Source organism: Sceloporus undulatus, chromosome 10, assembly GCF_019175285.1.
Source record: "Sceloporus undulatus isolate JIND9_A2432 ecotype Alabama chromosome 10, SceUnd_v1.1, whole genome shotgun sequence".
In the NCBI taxonomy this organism is placed as follows: domain Eukaryota; kingdom Metazoa; phylum Chordata; class Lepidosauria; order Squamata; family Phrynosomatidae; genus Sceloporus; species Sceloporus undulatus.
The window spans coordinates 12,673,080-12,692,076 of NC_056531.1; the positions used below are offsets into that span (position 1 = coordinate 12,673,080).

Below are 18,997 nucleotides of genomic sequence, written 5' to 3' on the forward strand. Positions count from 1 at the left end.
ACAAAGGCTAGTGTTCCAGAAAAGGTATGTTGATAAAAGGAATCAACCCCAGGACATAAATTTGTTTTGCCATGCTAGCCATGATAAAAATCAGAAAGCATAGCTTCCAAACCAGGAATGAAACACTTTTGGAGAGCCAGATTGGGAGTGGAGATGGAGATGGAGCAATCTTTCAGGCAACTCAATCTTTAATAGTGTTTTGGCTAAGCTGCTAAAGTGAACATTGGACTCAGAATGCTATTCGATGTATATGCCTCTCAATGTACTCATGATAAATTCCACCGAGCTACTGATAGCCTTGTATAAAATGCCCGTCCCCCCCCCCTTTTTTTTTAACTACTTTCAGAATGCCAAAACCAGACTCACTGTGCGAGATGTCAACTAAATTTGGTGTAGTTGGCAAGGGGTTGGTGAATTGGCATGGCAGGGGGGTTGCTGGAGAGGCCCTGTGGTCTCTTCCAACAATAACGAGTCTATGATTCCATGAGTTGCTTAGAGGTTTCTGAAGAGAAAAGGTGTTTTTTGGTGCTTGGTGGAAGGGGAGATTTATTCCATTGGACACATCCATATCTGCAAATAACCTATAAGTTACCAATAGGAACAAAATAAAATAAAACGTCTCTGAAAGACAGCCACAGATGCCCCAAAAATTGTCTAAAATGTAAGTAAGGTGAAGATTTTCAAATGAAATGTATGCACAGTAATCAAGGGCATTACATTCTGGAGTAAATGGCCCCAGAAGCTACCCGAAATTCCGCCCCATATCTGCACATTCTGAAGCGAGGCAGGAGGATGTCTACAGCAGCGTCGCGTTCTGTTGCCCACTGTGGATTACAGAAATCTAGAATTAAAACATCATACAATTAAAAAGAAATTAAAAAAAAACAATTTAAAACCCCAAAAAACTCTAAAGCCTTCCCCCCCAAATTTCTAAGGTTGAAAAACAAAGTGCCAGCTTGACAGATGGGGTGGGCGCCTTGTGTGGACTTTGGAGGAGCAAACTTGCAGTGGGCAGTGCTGGCAACATAGTGGGATGACGTAATAGAAACGTTGGTGTCACTCTGGATTTTATGTGTAGATTGGAAGCAAAATGGTAAGTGTTTTAAATCTGAGTTATAATAATAGGGATGGCCAGATTGCTGCGGGGCTGCCACTTCCTACATGGTAGAAAGTTTGCAATCAATCAAGGCTGCCTGCATTGTCTGGACAAAGGGCAAAAAGAGGGCAGGGGAAATTGCTACAAATGGCCTCGTAGACAAATGCCTCAGAAAATGTAATGAATGGTACGTACCATAAGCATTACAATGAAAGTCTTCACCATTATGTTGGTTTAGACAAGGTTTGGGGAGCAGTAAATAGGAAACATCTTTAGTTTTTTGTGGTTTTTGGGCTCTCTGGCCATTTTCTAGAAGAGATTTTCTTCCTGACGTTTCCCAGCAATCTGTGGCTGGCATTCTCTGAAGAAGCCAGCCACAGCTGCTGCGAAACGTCAGGAATAAACTCTTCTAGAATATGGCCACAGAGCCCAAAAACTCACAAAAAAAACTATGGATGCCAGCATGAAAGCCTTTGACTTCAACAGTGAAAACATCTTGTTATTAAACTTTTAATCAAACATGGTACAAGAAATATTCCCACTCTTTCCCTCTCCGTTCCACCCCCAAAGAGTAAAACGGCTTTGGAAGAAGAAAATTATAACAATATCAGTTGTTTTCTGAATATTTGTTCCCCACCACCCCCCAAGGCTTATCACATCTCTAGCGTTTAGAGTGTAATTCGGGTGGTGTGATCGGAACTCGAAAATGCAAAGAGGACAAGCCTGTTTTTTACTATCATAACATTTAATACAAGGTGCAAGGGTCCTATGGCATGTCTGCGCCAGGCCTTGGGGGCAGTTTTGTGTTTGGTTCGGGCATGTCAAGCTCAAGGTAGGGCTCTAAGCAAGAATGGTCAGCGAACTAGGATGTGGTCAGCCTAACCAATGAAACTGGAGTGGAGTGGTAGTTTATACCCACTGAGGCCCAAAACACACTGCAGAAGTAATCCAAATCTGAGCCCGCTTTGACTGCCCTGGCTCAGTGCTGGGGGATCCTGGGAATTGTAGTTTGTTGTGGCACCCGAACGCTCTGACAGAGAAGGTTCAATGTCTTACAAAACTACAGTTCCCAGAATTCCCTAGCACTGAGCCAAGGCAGTTGTGGTTTCAGATTTGGATTACGTCTGCCGCCGCTCTGCAGTGTGTTTGGGACCTTGGAAAAGTTCCTTTCTGGACTGTAGAAAGTGGTGGTCCAAATAAGTGTCTCCATAGGAGGCCAGCGTGGGATGTCTAGTTTCCGGACTAGAAGTGACGCTCCTGTATCCAAAACGCTTGGGGTGAGAAGTGGGTGGGATTTTTTTTTGGGGGGGGGTGCTTTTGTTTTGTTTTGTTTTGTTTTTAATTTTGGAATCTTTGGACGAAGGTAAGGAAATATCTTGGAGATGGGAGCCAAGTCTAAACATGACATTTAGTTATGTTTTGTATACACCTTATAAGCAGAGCCCAAGGGTAAGTTTAGACATAATGGTGGTTTTTTGATAATCTCGTGCGGGAAGCAAAGTTTGTGAACGCTGAACCCTCAGAAAGCAAAGCAATACACTTGAACCCTCAAAAGGTAAAGGTGTCATTGTCTCAGCCTCCCGCAGGGACAGTTTGGGCTTTTGGAGGATTTCATTTTATGGATTTCTGGATAAGAGAGACTCAACCTGCAGTACAAAAAAACCCCTTCAAATATGTATACTTAGGCCAAGCCTGGAAAAGTGAGCTTTTTTGGATGTTGGATGAAGGATTTGGGACGTGGTAGTAAAAAAGCATGCATTTATAGGCTCAGTGGAGAAAAGGCAAAACTTTCCTCCTGCATAAGAATTATGGTCTAGTTATAGTCACTGTCCTTTGCATTTCCAGTTGGCCCTCCACATTCCCTGGGGTTAGGACCCCTGTGAATGTGGGCAAACCGCAAATAACAAAAGCGCCATGTTTTTACCTCCCTAAGGGATCTCTAGGTCCTCCAGTGCAACTCTGTTGTGAACATCTGCCCAAGGTTGACCTACAAATGCCTAGAGAAGGGTTTTCTCTACGAATCTGCAAGCCCTTCAGTCCAAACTTAGCGTGTTTTTAACTTTGGTATATTTTTATGCGATTTTATATTGGGGGTAGGTGGTTTTAATTGTTTTGAATTTTAGTGAGATTTTAAATGTTTTGGGTCCCTCCGGGGAGAAAGGCAGCATATAAATGAAATAAATTAATAAATAAACAAACTCTGTGGTCAATTTCCAGCAGATTTGCGCTGGAGGACCTAGAAATACCTAGAGAGAACATATTAATCAAAGCTGCAAATGTGGAGAGTGGACTGTATATTGCACACTCCCTAATACTTCATTATATTTCATATGTCCAATAGGTCCTTTGCTTTGTAGCTGAGGTGAAGCTGCTTTGAACGGCTGAGAGAAATGCTGTGTACATTCCTCATTTCCTGGTGGGGTCTGAGTTCTGGTTGCGTAGAATTCTGCCTGTGCAGCATGGTTCATCCCCCAGTGTACAGGAGATGCGCTCTGTAGTATCAATGAACCTTTGCGTGCTCCCAGGGTTTGTTTGTCTGTCCTGTTCCTGCATTGTTACCCCACCAGCTTAGAACAGAGCTCACCCATATTGCTAATGAAAATATAACCTTCAGAACAGCTTTCTTCTTCTACAGGGTGAGTTGGGAAACATGAGACTCATTTACCCCTTCCGTGTCCCCCCAGAGTGGGCTTTTATTTTATTTTTTTACATTTTTATTCCCCCTTTCTACTAAGAAAGGATTCAAAGCAGCCAAGAAGCATGGTCAACAACAAAGTACCTTGAGGTTCTCACGTTTTGCACATTTTATCCTGTTGAAGAGTTCTGTTTATATCGACTCTTGAATTTTCAGACTCACAAAAGTTCCATAAGGTAGTAGAGAAGGAGAGAGCAGGATAACCCTTAGCCAGTAGGTGAAGGATTCTGGGAGTTGTAGTCCAAAATGAACTTTTCTGAGCTGAGACATCTTTGCGAATGAAGTTATTCTAAAAGGCATTTTATGTAGACTTGCAACTCTGTGTAGCTTTTCATTGAAAACAAAAACCTTTTGTTTAACTAAAATCTGTCCTATGAAAATCATTATGTTCAATTCATTCTTTAAAAAAATACAGATGAGCAACATGTTAGAAGCTGTATTCTCCTTTGTGAGTATCGGGGGGGGAAGCAAAATCCATCTTTTTAAGACTATCCCTGCTACAACCTTTGCATCAATTACTTGAACACAGGTTCCCCCCCCCTTTAAAACCAAGTGTTTCAGCACTGAAATGTGTGCTGACAAAATCAATTGATAAACTTAAGGCTAAGGTCTCTTTATTTGGGTGGCAGGCCTAATTTAAAATTATAAGAACCAGGTGTTTATTTAGACTTTCTGCACTTGATCTAACTGATCCTTGCAGTGTAACACTGTCTTAGAGAGAGAACTCTGGCTTAGACTAATTTCTCATAGGGGTGCGTTTGTCTATTATGTTACAGAAGATGAGTAATTTTTGGCAGGGAACTGTACTCTGCTCTTGTGAGGTGAATGGCCAGTGCTTGGGCAAAGTTACTGCAATTCCCAGGATGCCTGGGCAGCACAGCTGTTGCAGTGCCTGAGATGTGGCTCAGAGAAAATGGGCCAAGGCAGGATAAATTGCTTCTGCCAGCAATTGTGGGAGACAAGCCTCTGTCAAGTGTGGTAAGAGCCAAAGCAAAAATGCTCAATAGTAGCTTCTCTGAATTGCAGTTGAAAGTTTTGTCTGGCCATAAAGACTCTTCGGAATAAATCCCATTCAACTGGGGCTCTGATGTGGTGCAGTGGCTTGAAGCGTGAGCTGTTCAAATCGCACTGCAGCCACAAATGACACTGACCTTTCTCCCTCTCAGCCTCTCCATCTGGAGTATTGTGACTAATGAGAAGAATGACCCGCCTTACAGAGCTGTTGTACGGGTGGCTAAGATAATGAATTCCACAACAGTCTGCAGCAAAATGTATGGTTATGATGAATAACCTCCCATTGGAGGCTCAATTGTCACCAGCCCTGGCATCATTCTAGTGCCAGATCAAAGCATGGCTCTTTGTTAAAGCCTTCAGGACTCATTCATGAGCACATGTCCTGTGGTTGGCATTGTTTTCAATTATTTCCCCTAGTTTTATATTGTCTGGTTTTGACTGGTAAACAATTTAAGATATTTTTAGTTTTTGACAGTTATCATTTAGCATTCATTGTATTGTAAGCTGCTCTGAGATCTTCAGTTAAAGGGCAGGATGTAAATATTTTAATAAAGAATAGCCCTGGGTTTCTGTAAAGTTTGCTGTGCCAGAGGGAAAAAATGTGGCTTGTCTGGTGCCCATGTCTCTCTCCTCTTGCAAGCCATCTTCAGACGTGAACCTTTCCCCAGCTGCGTCTTGTGCTTTTAAAGTGATGAGTGTTAAAGGGTTTAACATTTTCTTAGCACACTGTTGTTCTGAAACCACAGCGCTGTTGCGGCACAAGAAAAGCGGATGCTGTTTCAAAAGACTGCCTCTTCCGCATGGCAGCCGGCCGACGAGCAGATAAATGTTTGCTGTTCTTCAATGGCTAAAAACAGGTTGAGGCTCTTCGGGGGAGGCGACGTCAGCTGGATTGACAGGGGACTTGTGTTCCGGTTGGGGCTCCTGGGGCAGCGGCACGTGATGCCTCCTCCCAAGTGAAATGCTTTAATTTTGCAGCTGCAACCATCAAAACCAATCCCTAGGCGCAAGTGTTGCATGTGGCCTGTTTCCAAGAAGCCCGCTGCTAAGCACATACAGGTGGCACAAGCAAAAGAGCAGTGGACTGGGGCTGGGTTAGAACTGGCGTTTGTACCCTTGTTTTAGCCGTGCTTTTGCTGGCAGCTCAGACTGGTTTGGTACAGATTTGGTTGTGGCAGGGGCTACTCGGGGCTAGGAGCCCAGATGACCCCTTTCAGAACCACATACATGTAGTGAAATTATACTGACAAGGAAAGCCGTGTCTGGAGGTCTTTTACAGAAAACTGTTGTAAGTGTGTCAGAAGTTCTCAAGGCATTTCCAAAACGCACAAACTATCATTCTGCCCCAGATTTTGGGAGGTGGGGTGTACTTTTCTGTTCTGTGTGGGGCACTTAATTTGCAAACCTGGGGACTCAGAGAGTGTTTTTGTCTCTCTTGTCTTTGTTTTGTTTCTAGGGCCTCCGCTCCTCTTTCTTTTCCTCTGCCTGGCAGCCCCAGCTCTCTAGGGTTTCAGACAAAGGGCTTTTCTCATCACCTGCTCCCTGATCCATTTTGAACTGGAGATGCCAAGTACTGAACCTGGGGCTTTTCTGTGCACAGTGCATGCTGGCTGAGCTCTGGCTGCTCACTGCATAGACACACTGGTAGGCTCAAATGCTTTCATGGCCGGCATCCATAGTTTTTTGTGGGGTTTTCAGGCTATGTGGCCATGTTCTAGAAGAGTATCTTACTGACATTTCACCAGCATCTGTGGCTGGTGTCTTCAGAGATGCCAGCCACAGATGCCAACCACAGATGCTGGTGAAACTTCAGGAAGAAACTCTTCTAGAACATGGCCACATAGCCCGAAAACCCCACAAAAAACACTGGTAGGTGTTTGGCAGCCCTTTCCAAAGACATGACTTCCCCAGCTACAGCCAAAGCTTGCAGCCTTACAAAAGTGACTGGTGGCTATTTAATGCCCTGAGGAGGTGCTAGGTTATATTTGTGAGCAGAGTCACCTTCCACAATTGAAAGAAGTCAGAAGGCACAGGTCAGCCTCCTTCAGCCTAGTCTAGATGTGTGGAACTACAACTCCCATTACCCCACAGGCAGCTATGGGGAGAGCAGTAGGTTAGGAAAGGCTTCTTTGGTTGCAGGGTGAATGAGGGTAATCTCTGTTGTGCCCATCGTGGGAGAAGATCTCGCCATTGAGGTTAGGCCTGTGTTTCTGGCATTCAGTTAAGGTGTTTGCCTCATTATTTTCCTGGTGGTTACTTTCTATTAATAGTTTTAAAAAAGAGGAAGCCCAACCACTCCTCTTTTTTAATGTGTGCAGTTGTTTGCTGGGTGGCTTACAAGGATTAAAAGACAATTGCAGTGAAATCAACTGGAAGGAAGGAAGGATGTATTATAAAATCACAAATCACTTTCAAACAGTGAAGAGAGGAAAAGGAATGTGACTAAGAGCAGCTATTTTAAACTTCCCCCGTTAACATTAAGACGTGTGTGTAGGTGCCTTCAGGTTGCCTGTCAATTGATGGCAGCCCCATGAGTTTCATAGGGTTTTCTTCGGCAAGGAATCCTCAGAGGTGGTTTTGCCAGATGCTGTCCTAAAAGATTTTTTATAGGTTCTCTGCCTATGGGGTAATGACCAGTTGGCTGGTTTTAGACCAGTTACTGCTTGCAACACTAATTGCCATTCAGGTCCAAAACACACAGCAGAAATAATCCAGTTTGAGACCACTTTATCTGCCCTGTTTTGGTGCTAGGGAATCCTGGGGATTGTAGTTTTATTCTGGCACCAGTGCTTTCTGGCAGAGAAGGTAAATGTCCCCCAGAACTACAGTTCTCAGAATTTACTAGCACTGAGCAAGAACAGTTAAAGTGGTCTCAAACTGGATTATTTCTGCACCTTAGTTTGACTGAATGTGTATGTATTGGCCTAGACAGGTAGGTATTAGTTCTTACACACCAGTGTGGGGTTTTTTTAAGGACCACAGTGTTATCAGAAATCAGATCTGGTCATATTTTTCAACATGTGAAATTTTGTGGGCACCTTTTTTGATGGATGCATCTCTTCCTTTTCCCATTCTGGGAGCTTCCAATTTCCTCTGTCCTTTCTTCCCAGCAGCCAGTCATTGTTCCTGATGGGAAATGGGGTTGTTGTTTTTTTTTGGGGGGGGGGGAGGCTGTCAGGCACAGTTTTGATACCTGCGTCACAGCCGACCCCTGTGCCAAGTGAAGTGATGCTGGCTTTTGTCCAAGGCGCAGGCCAACACCTCCCTGAGAACATGCTTAAAAACTTTTTTCTTCTTTTTTCGTTGGAACAGCAAAGGGCGGGGGGGAGAGGCCACGGGGTGCCAACTGGAGTGTGACATTGTATAATACTGTATTGTCCTGCAAGGAAGTGAGCTGGATTTGTTGGCAGAGGCTGCTTTTGGAAAGGTTGTTGGCTGTTTAACCCTGGTTTTAAGTGTAGAAAGTAGACTAGGGCTTGTAGAATCCCCCAGCCAGCTGGGGTTTTAGGGAGCTCCTTGTTGCCAAAATGACATTTTCCACACTCTGGTTATTTGTGTGGTTTTGGAAGAGCAAGCCATCAGCGCTGGGGTTCTTTATTGTAAAAGGATGCATGCTGTGGCTCCCCACTGCCGCTTTCCTCCTCCAAGAAGTCTGTAGAGCATTATAAAGTAACCAGATGCCATTCATGGAATCCCAGAACAGCAGACTTCCAGAGGATCTTGGAAGTCATGCAGACATGATGACTGCATCATAAAGAGAGCCAGAATGATGGATATGGGTGCTTTTACAAAAGAAATGCCATTTTCAGAGCATGAAGAGGGGTGTTTGTTTTTTAAGGAATGGGCTCCTGTTACTCAAGCTAGTGTTGGAAAAGTTTTTCAAAAAATAATCGAGTTATGCTGCTAGTTGTGTTGACTGTTACTGGAAACTCTTAGGAGTGATCAGCTTTTATCATGTGCTGCCTTGAGATCTTTTAGAAGGCTGGATATAAATATTTTAAGAAATAAAAAGAAAGAAGAGACTGGTATAAAACTGAAAAATCATTTTTAAAAGGAACTGGAAAGTCTTGTTATATTTATGTATTTATTTCCTTTTTTTCCTCACCTTTCTCTCAAGACATGACCTGTTATTTGTGACCCAGTATACCCAGTGCGTGGGGCACCTCCTGGGAGAAAATACCCAGTATATAGGAGCCAGCATGGTGTAGTGACTTGGGCATGGGACTATGACACTGGAAACCACGGTTAGAATCCCCACTTGACCATGGAAACCCACTGGGTGACTTTGGGCAAGTCACATTTTCTCAGCCTCATAAGAAGGCACACGCACCCCAACCAAATACTGCCAAGAAAACTTTGTGATATCTTTACCTTACAGCTACCATAAGTCAGAAAAAATTTGAAGACGCACAACAACAAAAATATGTAATAGGTACCATTTATGCCAGTACGGTAATGTTTTTCACACTCAATTACCTTTCTAATATAATTTCATTTCCTCAGTACCTACACATTCACCATACCCCAAAATAACGTTGTTGCATATAACTAGTTACATCCAAGGTCTGGTTGTTGTTTTTTTAAAGGATACGTTCAAGGAACCAAAGAGCTTCAAGTAAAAATCTGATTCTGTGAAGAGACATCTTGAAGTAGTAATGCTTCCACCTGCTGCTTGAAAGACAGGCAGGTGCCAAGCAAATATCTAGGCAGAGGCCTGTACAGATGGGTGCCATTGCCTGGAAGGCTATATTCAAACACTGGGTTGCTTAAAAGAGGGGTGCCTCCTGTCATTTTTAGACCTGGTTTCCAGACAGTTCCCTTCATGTTAAGATTGCTGTGAATAAGAAGCCCTGGGGTCTTGTAATATTGTAGTACAGTGGAGTTCAGTACAGTGCTCCCTCGGGTTACGAAATTAATTCGTTCCGCGGCTAATTTCGTAACCCGAAAAACCTTCGTAACCCGAATTGCCATAGGCGCTAATGGGAAAAAAAGCCGCGGCTCTGCCGCGGCTCCATTTAAACAGCGCCAGAGTTTTTTCGTAACCCGAAAAAACCTTCGTAACCCGAAACAATAAATCCCTATGGGATTTATTCGTATCCCGAAAAATTCGTAACCTGGGTAATTCGTATCCCGAGGTACCACTGTATTATTGATTGCCTGAATTTATACCTCACCTTTCTTTTGTGGTCTGCTAGCGTAACATAAATCTGCTGGTGGGTATTAATGCTATGTCAGAATGATGTAGGATCTTGAGCAGGTTGTGTTGTGTGTGTGTCCATGTGAGTGTACAAGGGAGGGTAAGCTTCTCCGGAAATCTCATTTTCTAAAAAAATCTCTCCCCCTCCATCCCTTTCCAGGTGGCTATGGTGGAAGTCCAGCTTGATGCAGACCATGACTACCCGCCAGGGCTCTTGATAGCATTCAGTGCCTGTACCACTGTACTAGTGGCCGTCCATCTCTTTGCCCTCATGATAAGCACTTGCATCCTCCCCAACATTGAGGCCGTGAGCAATGTGCACAACCTCAATTCTGTGAAGGAGTCGCCCCACGAGCGCATGCACCGACACATCGAGCTAGCTTGGGCCTTCTCCACCGTCATCGGGACTCTGCTGTTTCTGGCGGAGGTCGTCCTGCTCTGCTGGGTCAAGTTCCACCCGTTGAAGAAGAAGACAGGTGACGGCAGCCGGGCTAGCAATACCACTATCACAGCTGGTGAGGCGGCAGCTATCACTTCCACCACCATCATGGTTCCCTTCGGTTTGATATTCATTGTATTTGCGGTCCACTTCTACCGGTCGCTGGTGACGCACAAGACTGACCGTCAGTTCCAGGAACTGAATGAACTCGCCGAGTTTGCTCGACTGCAAGATCAACTGGACCACAGAGGCGACACCCTGCCGCCTCCGGGCAGCCATTTTGCATAAAAAAAAACCTAACCCAAGAATTATTGCTCTTTTTTTTAAGCAAGTACAAAGTGCAAATATTTCTACTGTGTACTCTTGACTCCCTTGTGCATGAATTTGGCTGGACTGTGGCATTCTGTTTGGAAAGAGAGATTAGTAGTACTGTACCCTAAGCTTTTAGTGCTCTTAAAAAAGAAAACAGTGGTCTGTTCTAGTAACATTTTGAAGGACTAAACAGGCACAAATGCCCAAGGAGTATTTCTGCCATGTTGCCCACAGGCCCCTGCTTTTTCCAGTTTCATGCAGGTTGTTTTCTTTGAAAAGGTGATTCATTGGGGGGTGGGAGGGGTGGACATTCTTTGCAGTCAAAGTGGGGTAGTGGGGGATGAAATTAAAGCCTTGTAAGCAAGGAACATGTTTTTACACTGTTTAACAGTGAACATGGTGAACAGTGCACAACCTGAACACAAAATGAAAGTCTCCAGATGCTAGTTTGGAATCATCCACAGGCTGCCTGAAACCCCAAGAGAGTAGGAGTAGGAGACAGATACTGAGCTGTAGGTATGGCAGGGTGCTGCTGAAACAGAACAACTCTCAGCAGAACAATTCAGCTTCCCAGATCTTAGCCTTCGTTTTTGGTAAATGAAAGGTTGTGTCTCTAGTCCTCATGGATGCAACGGTATGTTTAAAAGCACACAAGCAGTGCCTGTTAATATCTAGAAAGCTTGGGGAGTGGCTGACTTTTAGAGTGATGAATTATAGCCCTCCGAAATTCCCAAATCATTCCCATAACTAGCAGAAGAGCAATGGAACGGTGCAAAATCAGAGAGTTTGAACAAATTGGCTTTTGATTGGCAAGGATTATGCAGAATTGAGCTTTTGTACTGGCAAAATGTGGGTTGTTCCTCATACATGTTTGGTTTGTTTCTGTTAAGGAAAGAGTAAAGTATAATGTTAGAGAAAGAGAGGTGGAGAGGAAGCAAGAAGTACAAAAAACACGTTAACAGTTAAAGGCTGCATTCCTGAACAACCTGGCCTAAGGGTAAGGCCCACTAAACACAGTGGGATTTACTTCTAAGTAAATATGCATAAGGTGGGAACAGTATGGAAAATAAATATTATTTTTCTCTGTTGGGCTGGGGAATACCACCACAGCAAGGATGTTGTGCATGGATGACTCCCATAATCCCCATTCAGTGTGGCCTGTGGCTTTGATGGCTGAGGATTCTGGGAGTTGTAGTCCAGACAGTAAATTTCCCACGTTGTAATCATAGCTTGGCTTGGTAAGAAATTTACATTTGAAAGATATCCTCTTTCAGGCCTTGTTGCCACATATTACAACTTTATTTTATATACTGTCCTTTTGTATAACTTGAATTGGGTAACTTGACAGCTGTGAGATGGGCACTGCAAGCAGTTTAGAAAAAATATGTTTTTAATGGCTGCAGCTTCTCTGGAGGTGTAGTTTAATAAAGGGCTTGGAAGCACTCTGACTAGTAAAACTAGACTTAATAAATTTAGTTAATTGAGTTAAATTATATATATTTTTTAAAAAAATCAGTGTTAGGTCCCTAGGTTGAGAAAGTTAATAGATGCCAAGTGGGGAGAGTTAGCTAGTAGCAGAAGTGTGAAGGGCTCAGAGGAAAACTAGAAAAAAACAGGGGAAATGGAGTAGGAGAAGAGGTGTGTTTTGCTTTTGTGAAGAAAATAGTAAAACTTTCTTGTTCTCTTTTTTTTTTCCCTGGGAAAAAAAGGGGGGGGGGGGGGCTTTCCCCTCATTTTTTCCTCCAGGCCTTTACATCTCTACCTAATGGTTAGAGGGAACAGAAACTTCAGTGCAAGTGCAATCAAATCCCTCTTCATTGTGGAAAATCTTTCTCCTCTGGCAATAGAATCCAGGCCTGTTTGGGGTTTCAGAAGAAACTGTAGAGTGATTGCTCAAGAGCTAAGGATTTTATATGTATATAGCAAGTGCCAGATTTCACTTCAACGAATCGTGAATGTAGCTTTCCTGGGAACCTCCAGAAGTGTGGGATTTAGGTCAAATAAATAAAATAACTTTTTAAAGGTAAACGTAGGAAGCTTTCTTAATGCCAGCTCAGTTCCTTAGGCTTCAAATGGAGAAGATTTCCCCCCCAATCTGCGCTAGGATTCTTTCTTGAAATCTGGAACTTGGACATACAAAATAGCTTGACCTCTGAACCTGAGGGGTGACAAGTACCAGGATAATTGTAATTATTGGTTTTTAAACCTCCGTTCTTTAGGGTTTATCAGCTCAAATAGACAGGGGGAGCTTAAGAAGGGTGAGGATGGAGGCAGGGGCAAACTGTGAAAGACTATGTGTTTTTTTCAGCTACAGAAACTTTGGCTCAGTTACATTAAACTATTGGCGTAGGAAGAATGTGCCAATGGATTTGTTTAACCCCCTCAGGCCCCAAGGAATCACCAGAGAGTGCATGATGGACTGCTTGCTGAATTCTGACTGAGGCAAGTTCTTAAAACCTTTATTGGCTTAGTGTCCCTTGTTTTCTCAAAAATACACGTAAAGGTGTTTTCCCCAGAGCTTGGAAAAATTACACTTTTGGACCACAGTTTCCACCATCTGTGGGAGCTGTGGTCCAAAAATATAATTTTTCCAAGCTCTGGTTTTGCTCTGCTAGTTTATACTGATTTAGTGCTGGATTTACTGAGATTTGCACTTTAGAGTGACAGTTGGATTAAATTACTACTGGAATATCTAGGGATAGTTTACTGCTTTCCCCCCCTGGGATGCTTGAAAGATGTCATAGATTGGTCTGGAATTGAGCATCCTCCTGAAGGGTTCCACTTTTGGATGTTGGTCATCCCCCCCCCCCCCACTTAGTACCTTAGGAATATGGGATTTTTACTTCTTCTTGGCTTCTTGGCTCCCAGAGCCCTTTCTCACAATACCATGCTATGATTCCACTTTAATTGCCATGGCTGAATCCCAGCTTATCCTGCAGTGTGTATTCTGAGGACTCACTACAGCTCTTTGCATAAGAATTCTAAATGCTGCTCTCTAAATAGCAAATCCCAAGATTCCATAGGATGGAACCATGGCACTTCAAGTAGATTCATAGTGCTATAATTTCCCAGGTGAAAGTGGCAACATATGCAGCCAAGCAACATCAGAGTGTGGTCAAAATGGCAAAAGTTATTAATGGGGAAGAACACATACTGTAAACTAAGAACTGACTGCTGCAGTGGTTTACTTTTGCCCGGGTCTAGAGAGGAGGGTGAGGCTCTACCCTCTCCTGTCCTCTTCCCCCTGCTGAGTTCATTGAGTGCAAACTATTTTTGCACTTTGAACTCAGTTTTCAGCAATTGCTGTAAGCTAAACATGAAGGGGGGAAGTGGAAGAAGGAGAGAGAAACCAGGACATTTTAAAAGCAGCTGAAAAAATGGGATGACGGAAGATGAATTGGGGCTGTGCCTACCAAATCAAGACGGTTAGCGAATACATAATTGAATAATGTGCAAGAGCCCTTAGAGTGGGGTGGGAAGCATATCAAGTATACCTTTCCCAAGCTCTGACTCCTATTGAGGTATTGATGGTGTTAATATTTTTGAAAAGTCACTTGCTGCTGTTCCACGTGGAATTATCTAGGCCAAAAGGTCTCAGCTCTCAATCATTGTCTTGAAAGAGAGAAAAGACATCTTTTTGATATGCTTTTTGTAGACTTCTCTACTGTTCATATATATGGGATGACTCGCAGTGGTGTCCCATGTCAAATTCCTGATCAGGCCTTTGTTCCAGTAATGCTGTAGCCTCAGGTTTTTGCCTAGAGTAGAGCATGTGTGACCCTATAGGTGCCCCGTGCTGCAGCCGCCATCAGCCTTAGCCAGCATAGGCCATGGTGAAGGATCATGGGAGGTGCAGTCGGTCAAGAACTGGAAGGCTAAATGTCCTCCATCCTTGCCTTAGAGCAGTGATGGTGAACCTTTTAGAGGCCGAGTGCCCAAACTGCAACCCAAAACCCACTTATTTATTGCAAAGTGCCATTTCCCTCTGGCTTTCTAGTAACAAACTCTGGCAAACTCTGTGCTGGGGCAATAGTGTGTGTGCCCACAGAGAGGGCTCTGAGTGCCACCTCTGGCACGCGTGCCATAGGTTCGCCATCACTGCCTTAGAGCATTGTCCAACTTGGTGCCCTCTAGATGTTCTGAACCACAAATTTCATTGTTCCCCAGCACCATAGTCTGCGGATTTGGGCACTTACAATCACAAATATCTGGAGGGATCTCAGTTGGGGAAGGCAACCCTTGGCCATTCATTGAGCTCTGGAAGTGAAGACAAAATAAAAATGCAAAAGCAAATGGCTCTTAGATAAAAAGAGCTCATCTGTTCCTTCCAGCCAAAGTGGCCATTATATTATAAATCGTTTTTCAAAAATGTGTGCTTATAAGTAAATATGAATAAAGCAGTTGCTAGTACTGGAATATTAAGCTACTGCCTGTGTTTTTAAGGTCTTGTTCCTTAGAAGGGATCTTCCATATTTGCTTGGAAGATACATTCAGGATCTTTAAGAACATTAAACTTTGTAATAGATAAATATTTGCTTTTGATGCACTGAAGATTTTTCTCTGCAGAGGTATTTATGAAGAAATGTTGAAATGTGTTTTGTTTTCTTTGTTTATGAGAAACAATCCTTGTTGCTTCATTTTTAGAGGTGAATTGCTTCTAGTGTTAAGATACTGTGGCATTCAAAATTCTTTCTTGGGCAGAATTCCCAGGGGCTGCCATTGAAGGCTGGAAATGCTGGATATGGGCCTGAACAGACAGGCCAAAATAAAGCTGCTTTGGGTCACTTTAGAGGTATGCTGTTTAAATGATGCATGCATCCTAAGAAGCCAGAAACTGTGCCAAAACCATGCTCCAGTCCTAAGGACTGAAGTGCAGCTTTGGCGCAACTTCTGGTCTCTTAAGATGCATGTATCATTTAAACAGCATACCTCCAAAGTGACCTGAAGCAGCTTTATTTTGGCCTGTCTGTTCAGGCCCCATGTTTGAATTAGAAAGTTATTTCCAGAAGTGTGCATGTTTGTACCTGCACTGTTTCTTTTATACTTTGGACAGAGCATTGTGTTCTCAGAAGAGTGTCAATGTTGCCTTTACAGAGTGGAAATGAATGCCCTTACCCTATGTGTGTTTTCCTAAACGTCTCAAAAACTGAATGACTTTTTAAAAAATGCTCTAATCTTCACATACTTTTTTTAAAAAAATAAGAAAATGAGATTTTAGCCATTGTCATGGGAGGGTGAAATCTAAAAATGTGAAAGCCAGTTTTCAGAAATTATGAAAACTGAGACCCTAGATGATTCCAACTGTGTACAGATATAAGGCCATTAATGAAGCCAGCCTGTTCTTGGGCATTATTTCTTTAACAGAACATTTGGTACCAGAAGTAAAAAATTGTTAGGGTGTGTATATTGAGGCAAAAAATAACAACAGCAGAGTTTTGGAGGTGTTTAACAAAAATATCTTTACTCAGCAGAAGTCTTAAAATGGAAGCAAAAAACAAAACAGTACAAATCGCACAGTACATAGCAGCAAACATTGAAGCTCAGTAAAAACTCCTAGTTCAGCAGCATGTCAATGTTACCTTACCACTGTAGCAGCATGGAGAGCAATACAGCCAGTATGCTTCCAACAACATGGAGAGAATGTACAGAATGCTTCCAACAGCATGGAGAGCATGTACAGAGAATGCTTCCAACAGACTTACAATGCAGTTATACTTTGCTAATTGGCTAACACAATCACCTGGCCTAATTAGCTAATTACATGACTGACTGTTAGTGCATCATGGACTACACCTGCCAGTTTACTACACTCTCATCCAGTCACAACTTAGTCACAACTAGCACACCTTGACACCTTAATATTATGCACTTATGCAACGAAGCCTTGCATATGTTGTGAGTGGGATGGGACATTTTGAACCTTCTCGAGACCACTTGAAGGCTTCTTCCAAAGTGCATCCTGGCTGACTTTTATTCCACCAGCCTCTGCTTTGCATTTCCATTTTAGTGGCCAGACTTCTCGATCTATGCTTTTTAAAAAGGCCTGAGGATAGCTGGTGAGGTAGGCTGCTTGCTTATTCTCCCGTTGCCCCTCTGTTCTGCTGTACTGCATGCTCAGTAAAGGATTCTAAACATGACTACAATAGAATTGGCTAGAGTCTGGCTTTTTCCCAGCTCAAGCTTTGCTTATTGCATAATAATAAATAATAAAAAATTTATTTCTATCCCGCTTTTTGCCAGGCAATGAAAGCAGCATACAAAAAGCTAAAATACATCCATGTATACATAGTACCCCCCCCCCCCAAAACAAGATTACACAGTATTAGATTAAAACTAACATGCTAAAATCCAAATAATAACCATGGGCAGAGTTTGATAGATGGGAAGTTTTATTCGTGGCAGAGTATTTTATTCCGGGAAGGCTTGCCGGAAGAGATCCGTCTTAATGGCTTTTTTGAAGCTCTCTATATTAGTAATTTGATGCATCTCGTCTGGCAGGCTATTCCATAAGTTGGGAGCGGCTGCAGAAAATGTCCTCTGGGAGGTCGTCATCAATCTGGTCTTTAAGGGCTGTAGTAAATTCCACCCAGAAGAGCTGAGTGTATGGGACGGATTGTATGGAAGCAGATGATCCCTTAGATAGGTTGGGCCCAAGCCATGTAGGGCTTTAAAGGTGATAACCAACACCTTGTACTGTGCCCGGAAACGAATAGGCAGCCAGTAGAGTGACTTCAGTATTGGTGTGTTATGGTCACTCCTTGCTGTTCCTGTGACCAACCTGGCTGCCATATTCTGTACCAACTGGAGTTTCCAGACTAAGCACATGGGTAGCCCCATGTAGAGCGCATTGCAAAAATCAAGTCTTGAGGTTACCAGTGCATGTACTACAGTTTCAATATGCTTCAGCTTTTATTTATTCAACAGTTAGATATGAAAATAAGTTTTTAAAAGATTGTTCTAGCTTATCTACAGGACAATTAAAGTCTACTTTAACTGGGGTGCAGACTTCAAACTTTGTTAACTTTTTCATGGCTGGCAGTGGATTCTTGCCAACATCTATGCTATTCAGGCTGGCCAATACTCTCAGGATGTTCCTTCCTAGTTTGAGTGGCAGCTGGAGGCACAAAAAAGTGTCTCCTGCCATCACAAGTGTGAGATCTTCCTGACTGAAGTCAAGGTCCTTGGCATCCCCCATTTGCTCTTCCATGTGTGTTTCCTCCAAGGTACAAGTGCTCCTTATTCCGGCACTTCTCAGCTCACAACGGCAGTCGTCAGAGCAGAGCAGATTTTGCCTCCGGCAGCCACACTGCTTGTTTCCACAGTGGCCTTTGCATGTACACCCCTGCATCGCTTCAGCTGTTGCTGCAACTCAACACAAAAAGTCTGTGTTTCTCCAGTTCTCCTTTACCATGCTTCCAATGCCAATGCTGCTAAAAAACCTTTCAGCTAGACAGAGAAGGAGGAAGGGAAAGGGGGAAGCTGGGTAGGTGTAAAAAGGTGTTGCACTGTCAGAGACTTTGTTAACTGAGACACGCCTCCATTAGGCTAATGCTGTACTTTCATTTGTGATAACTGAAATCACAAAAAGCGTACAAGGCCTTCAAGTTCATAGAATCATAGAGTTGGAAGAGACCAAGTTCTTTGGATTTCTTCGTCTTGCATGATGTTTGAAAAAGTGGGGCTGAGGGCATGAAGGCTGCACAGTCAGAGTCTGAGGATGAAACTGGTAGGGAACATGGTTGCAGGTGTTGGAATTAGGCTCTGCAGACAATATGAAGGTTTCATGTTCTATTGGGCATGCTCTTGAGAACTTCTGGGGAAAAGAAAGCAAGAGAGGTTGATCTTCTCTAGTTTTTACTGTCTCCTTTCTTGGGTGAATGTAATGATGTACCTTCCTTGCTAGGAGGAGAGGTACATCATTACAACATATGATGTTTCCCTGTCCAGGACTGATGAAATACCTACAATTGCTAGTATGTTTTAGGCACTCAGGTAAGGGATGAGCTGTAACTCAATGGCAGAGCATCTACTTTGCATGCAGAAAGTCCCAGATTCTCTGGCATTTCCAGGAACCGAAGTTGTGATCTTCTCCATGCAAAACAGGTGCCCTGGCACTGAATGACAGCCCCTTCCCATTGATGTTTCTTTTCCTGTTGTGGACAGACTCACCTTAATATGAAAATTGCCTCTGCCTACACCCCAGTGTGCCTGTTTCAGCTTGATGATATGTCATGGAAGTTAATG

The 18,997-nt window shown here is 43.2% G+C and overlaps 1 protein-coding gene across 2 annotated transcripts; it reads left to right on the plus strand.

Moving 5' to 3' along the window:
- The first annotated feature begins 3,296 nt into the window (after window positions 1-3,296).
- Window positions 3,297-13,195, plus strand: ORAI1 (ORAI calcium release-activated calcium modulator 1). 2 transcript variants are annotated; one of them, XM_042441765.1, is made up of 3 exons: window positions 3,297-3,732; window positions 6,262-6,449; window positions 10,163-13,195. In XM_042441765.1, the coding sequence occupies exon 3, from the start codon at window positions 10,169-10,171 to the stop codon at window positions 10,727-10,729; it is 561 nt and encodes a 186-aa protein (XP_042297699.1). In that variant the 5' UTR covers window positions 3,297-3,732; window positions 6,262-6,449; window positions 10,163-10,168; the 3' UTR covers window positions 10,730-13,195. The 2 variants fall into 2 exon arrangements, with proteins under 2 accessions (XP_042297699.1, XP_042297700.1); XM_042441766.1 differs by lacking the exon at window positions 6,262-6,449.
- Window positions 13,196-18,997: the final 5,802 nt, after the last annotated feature.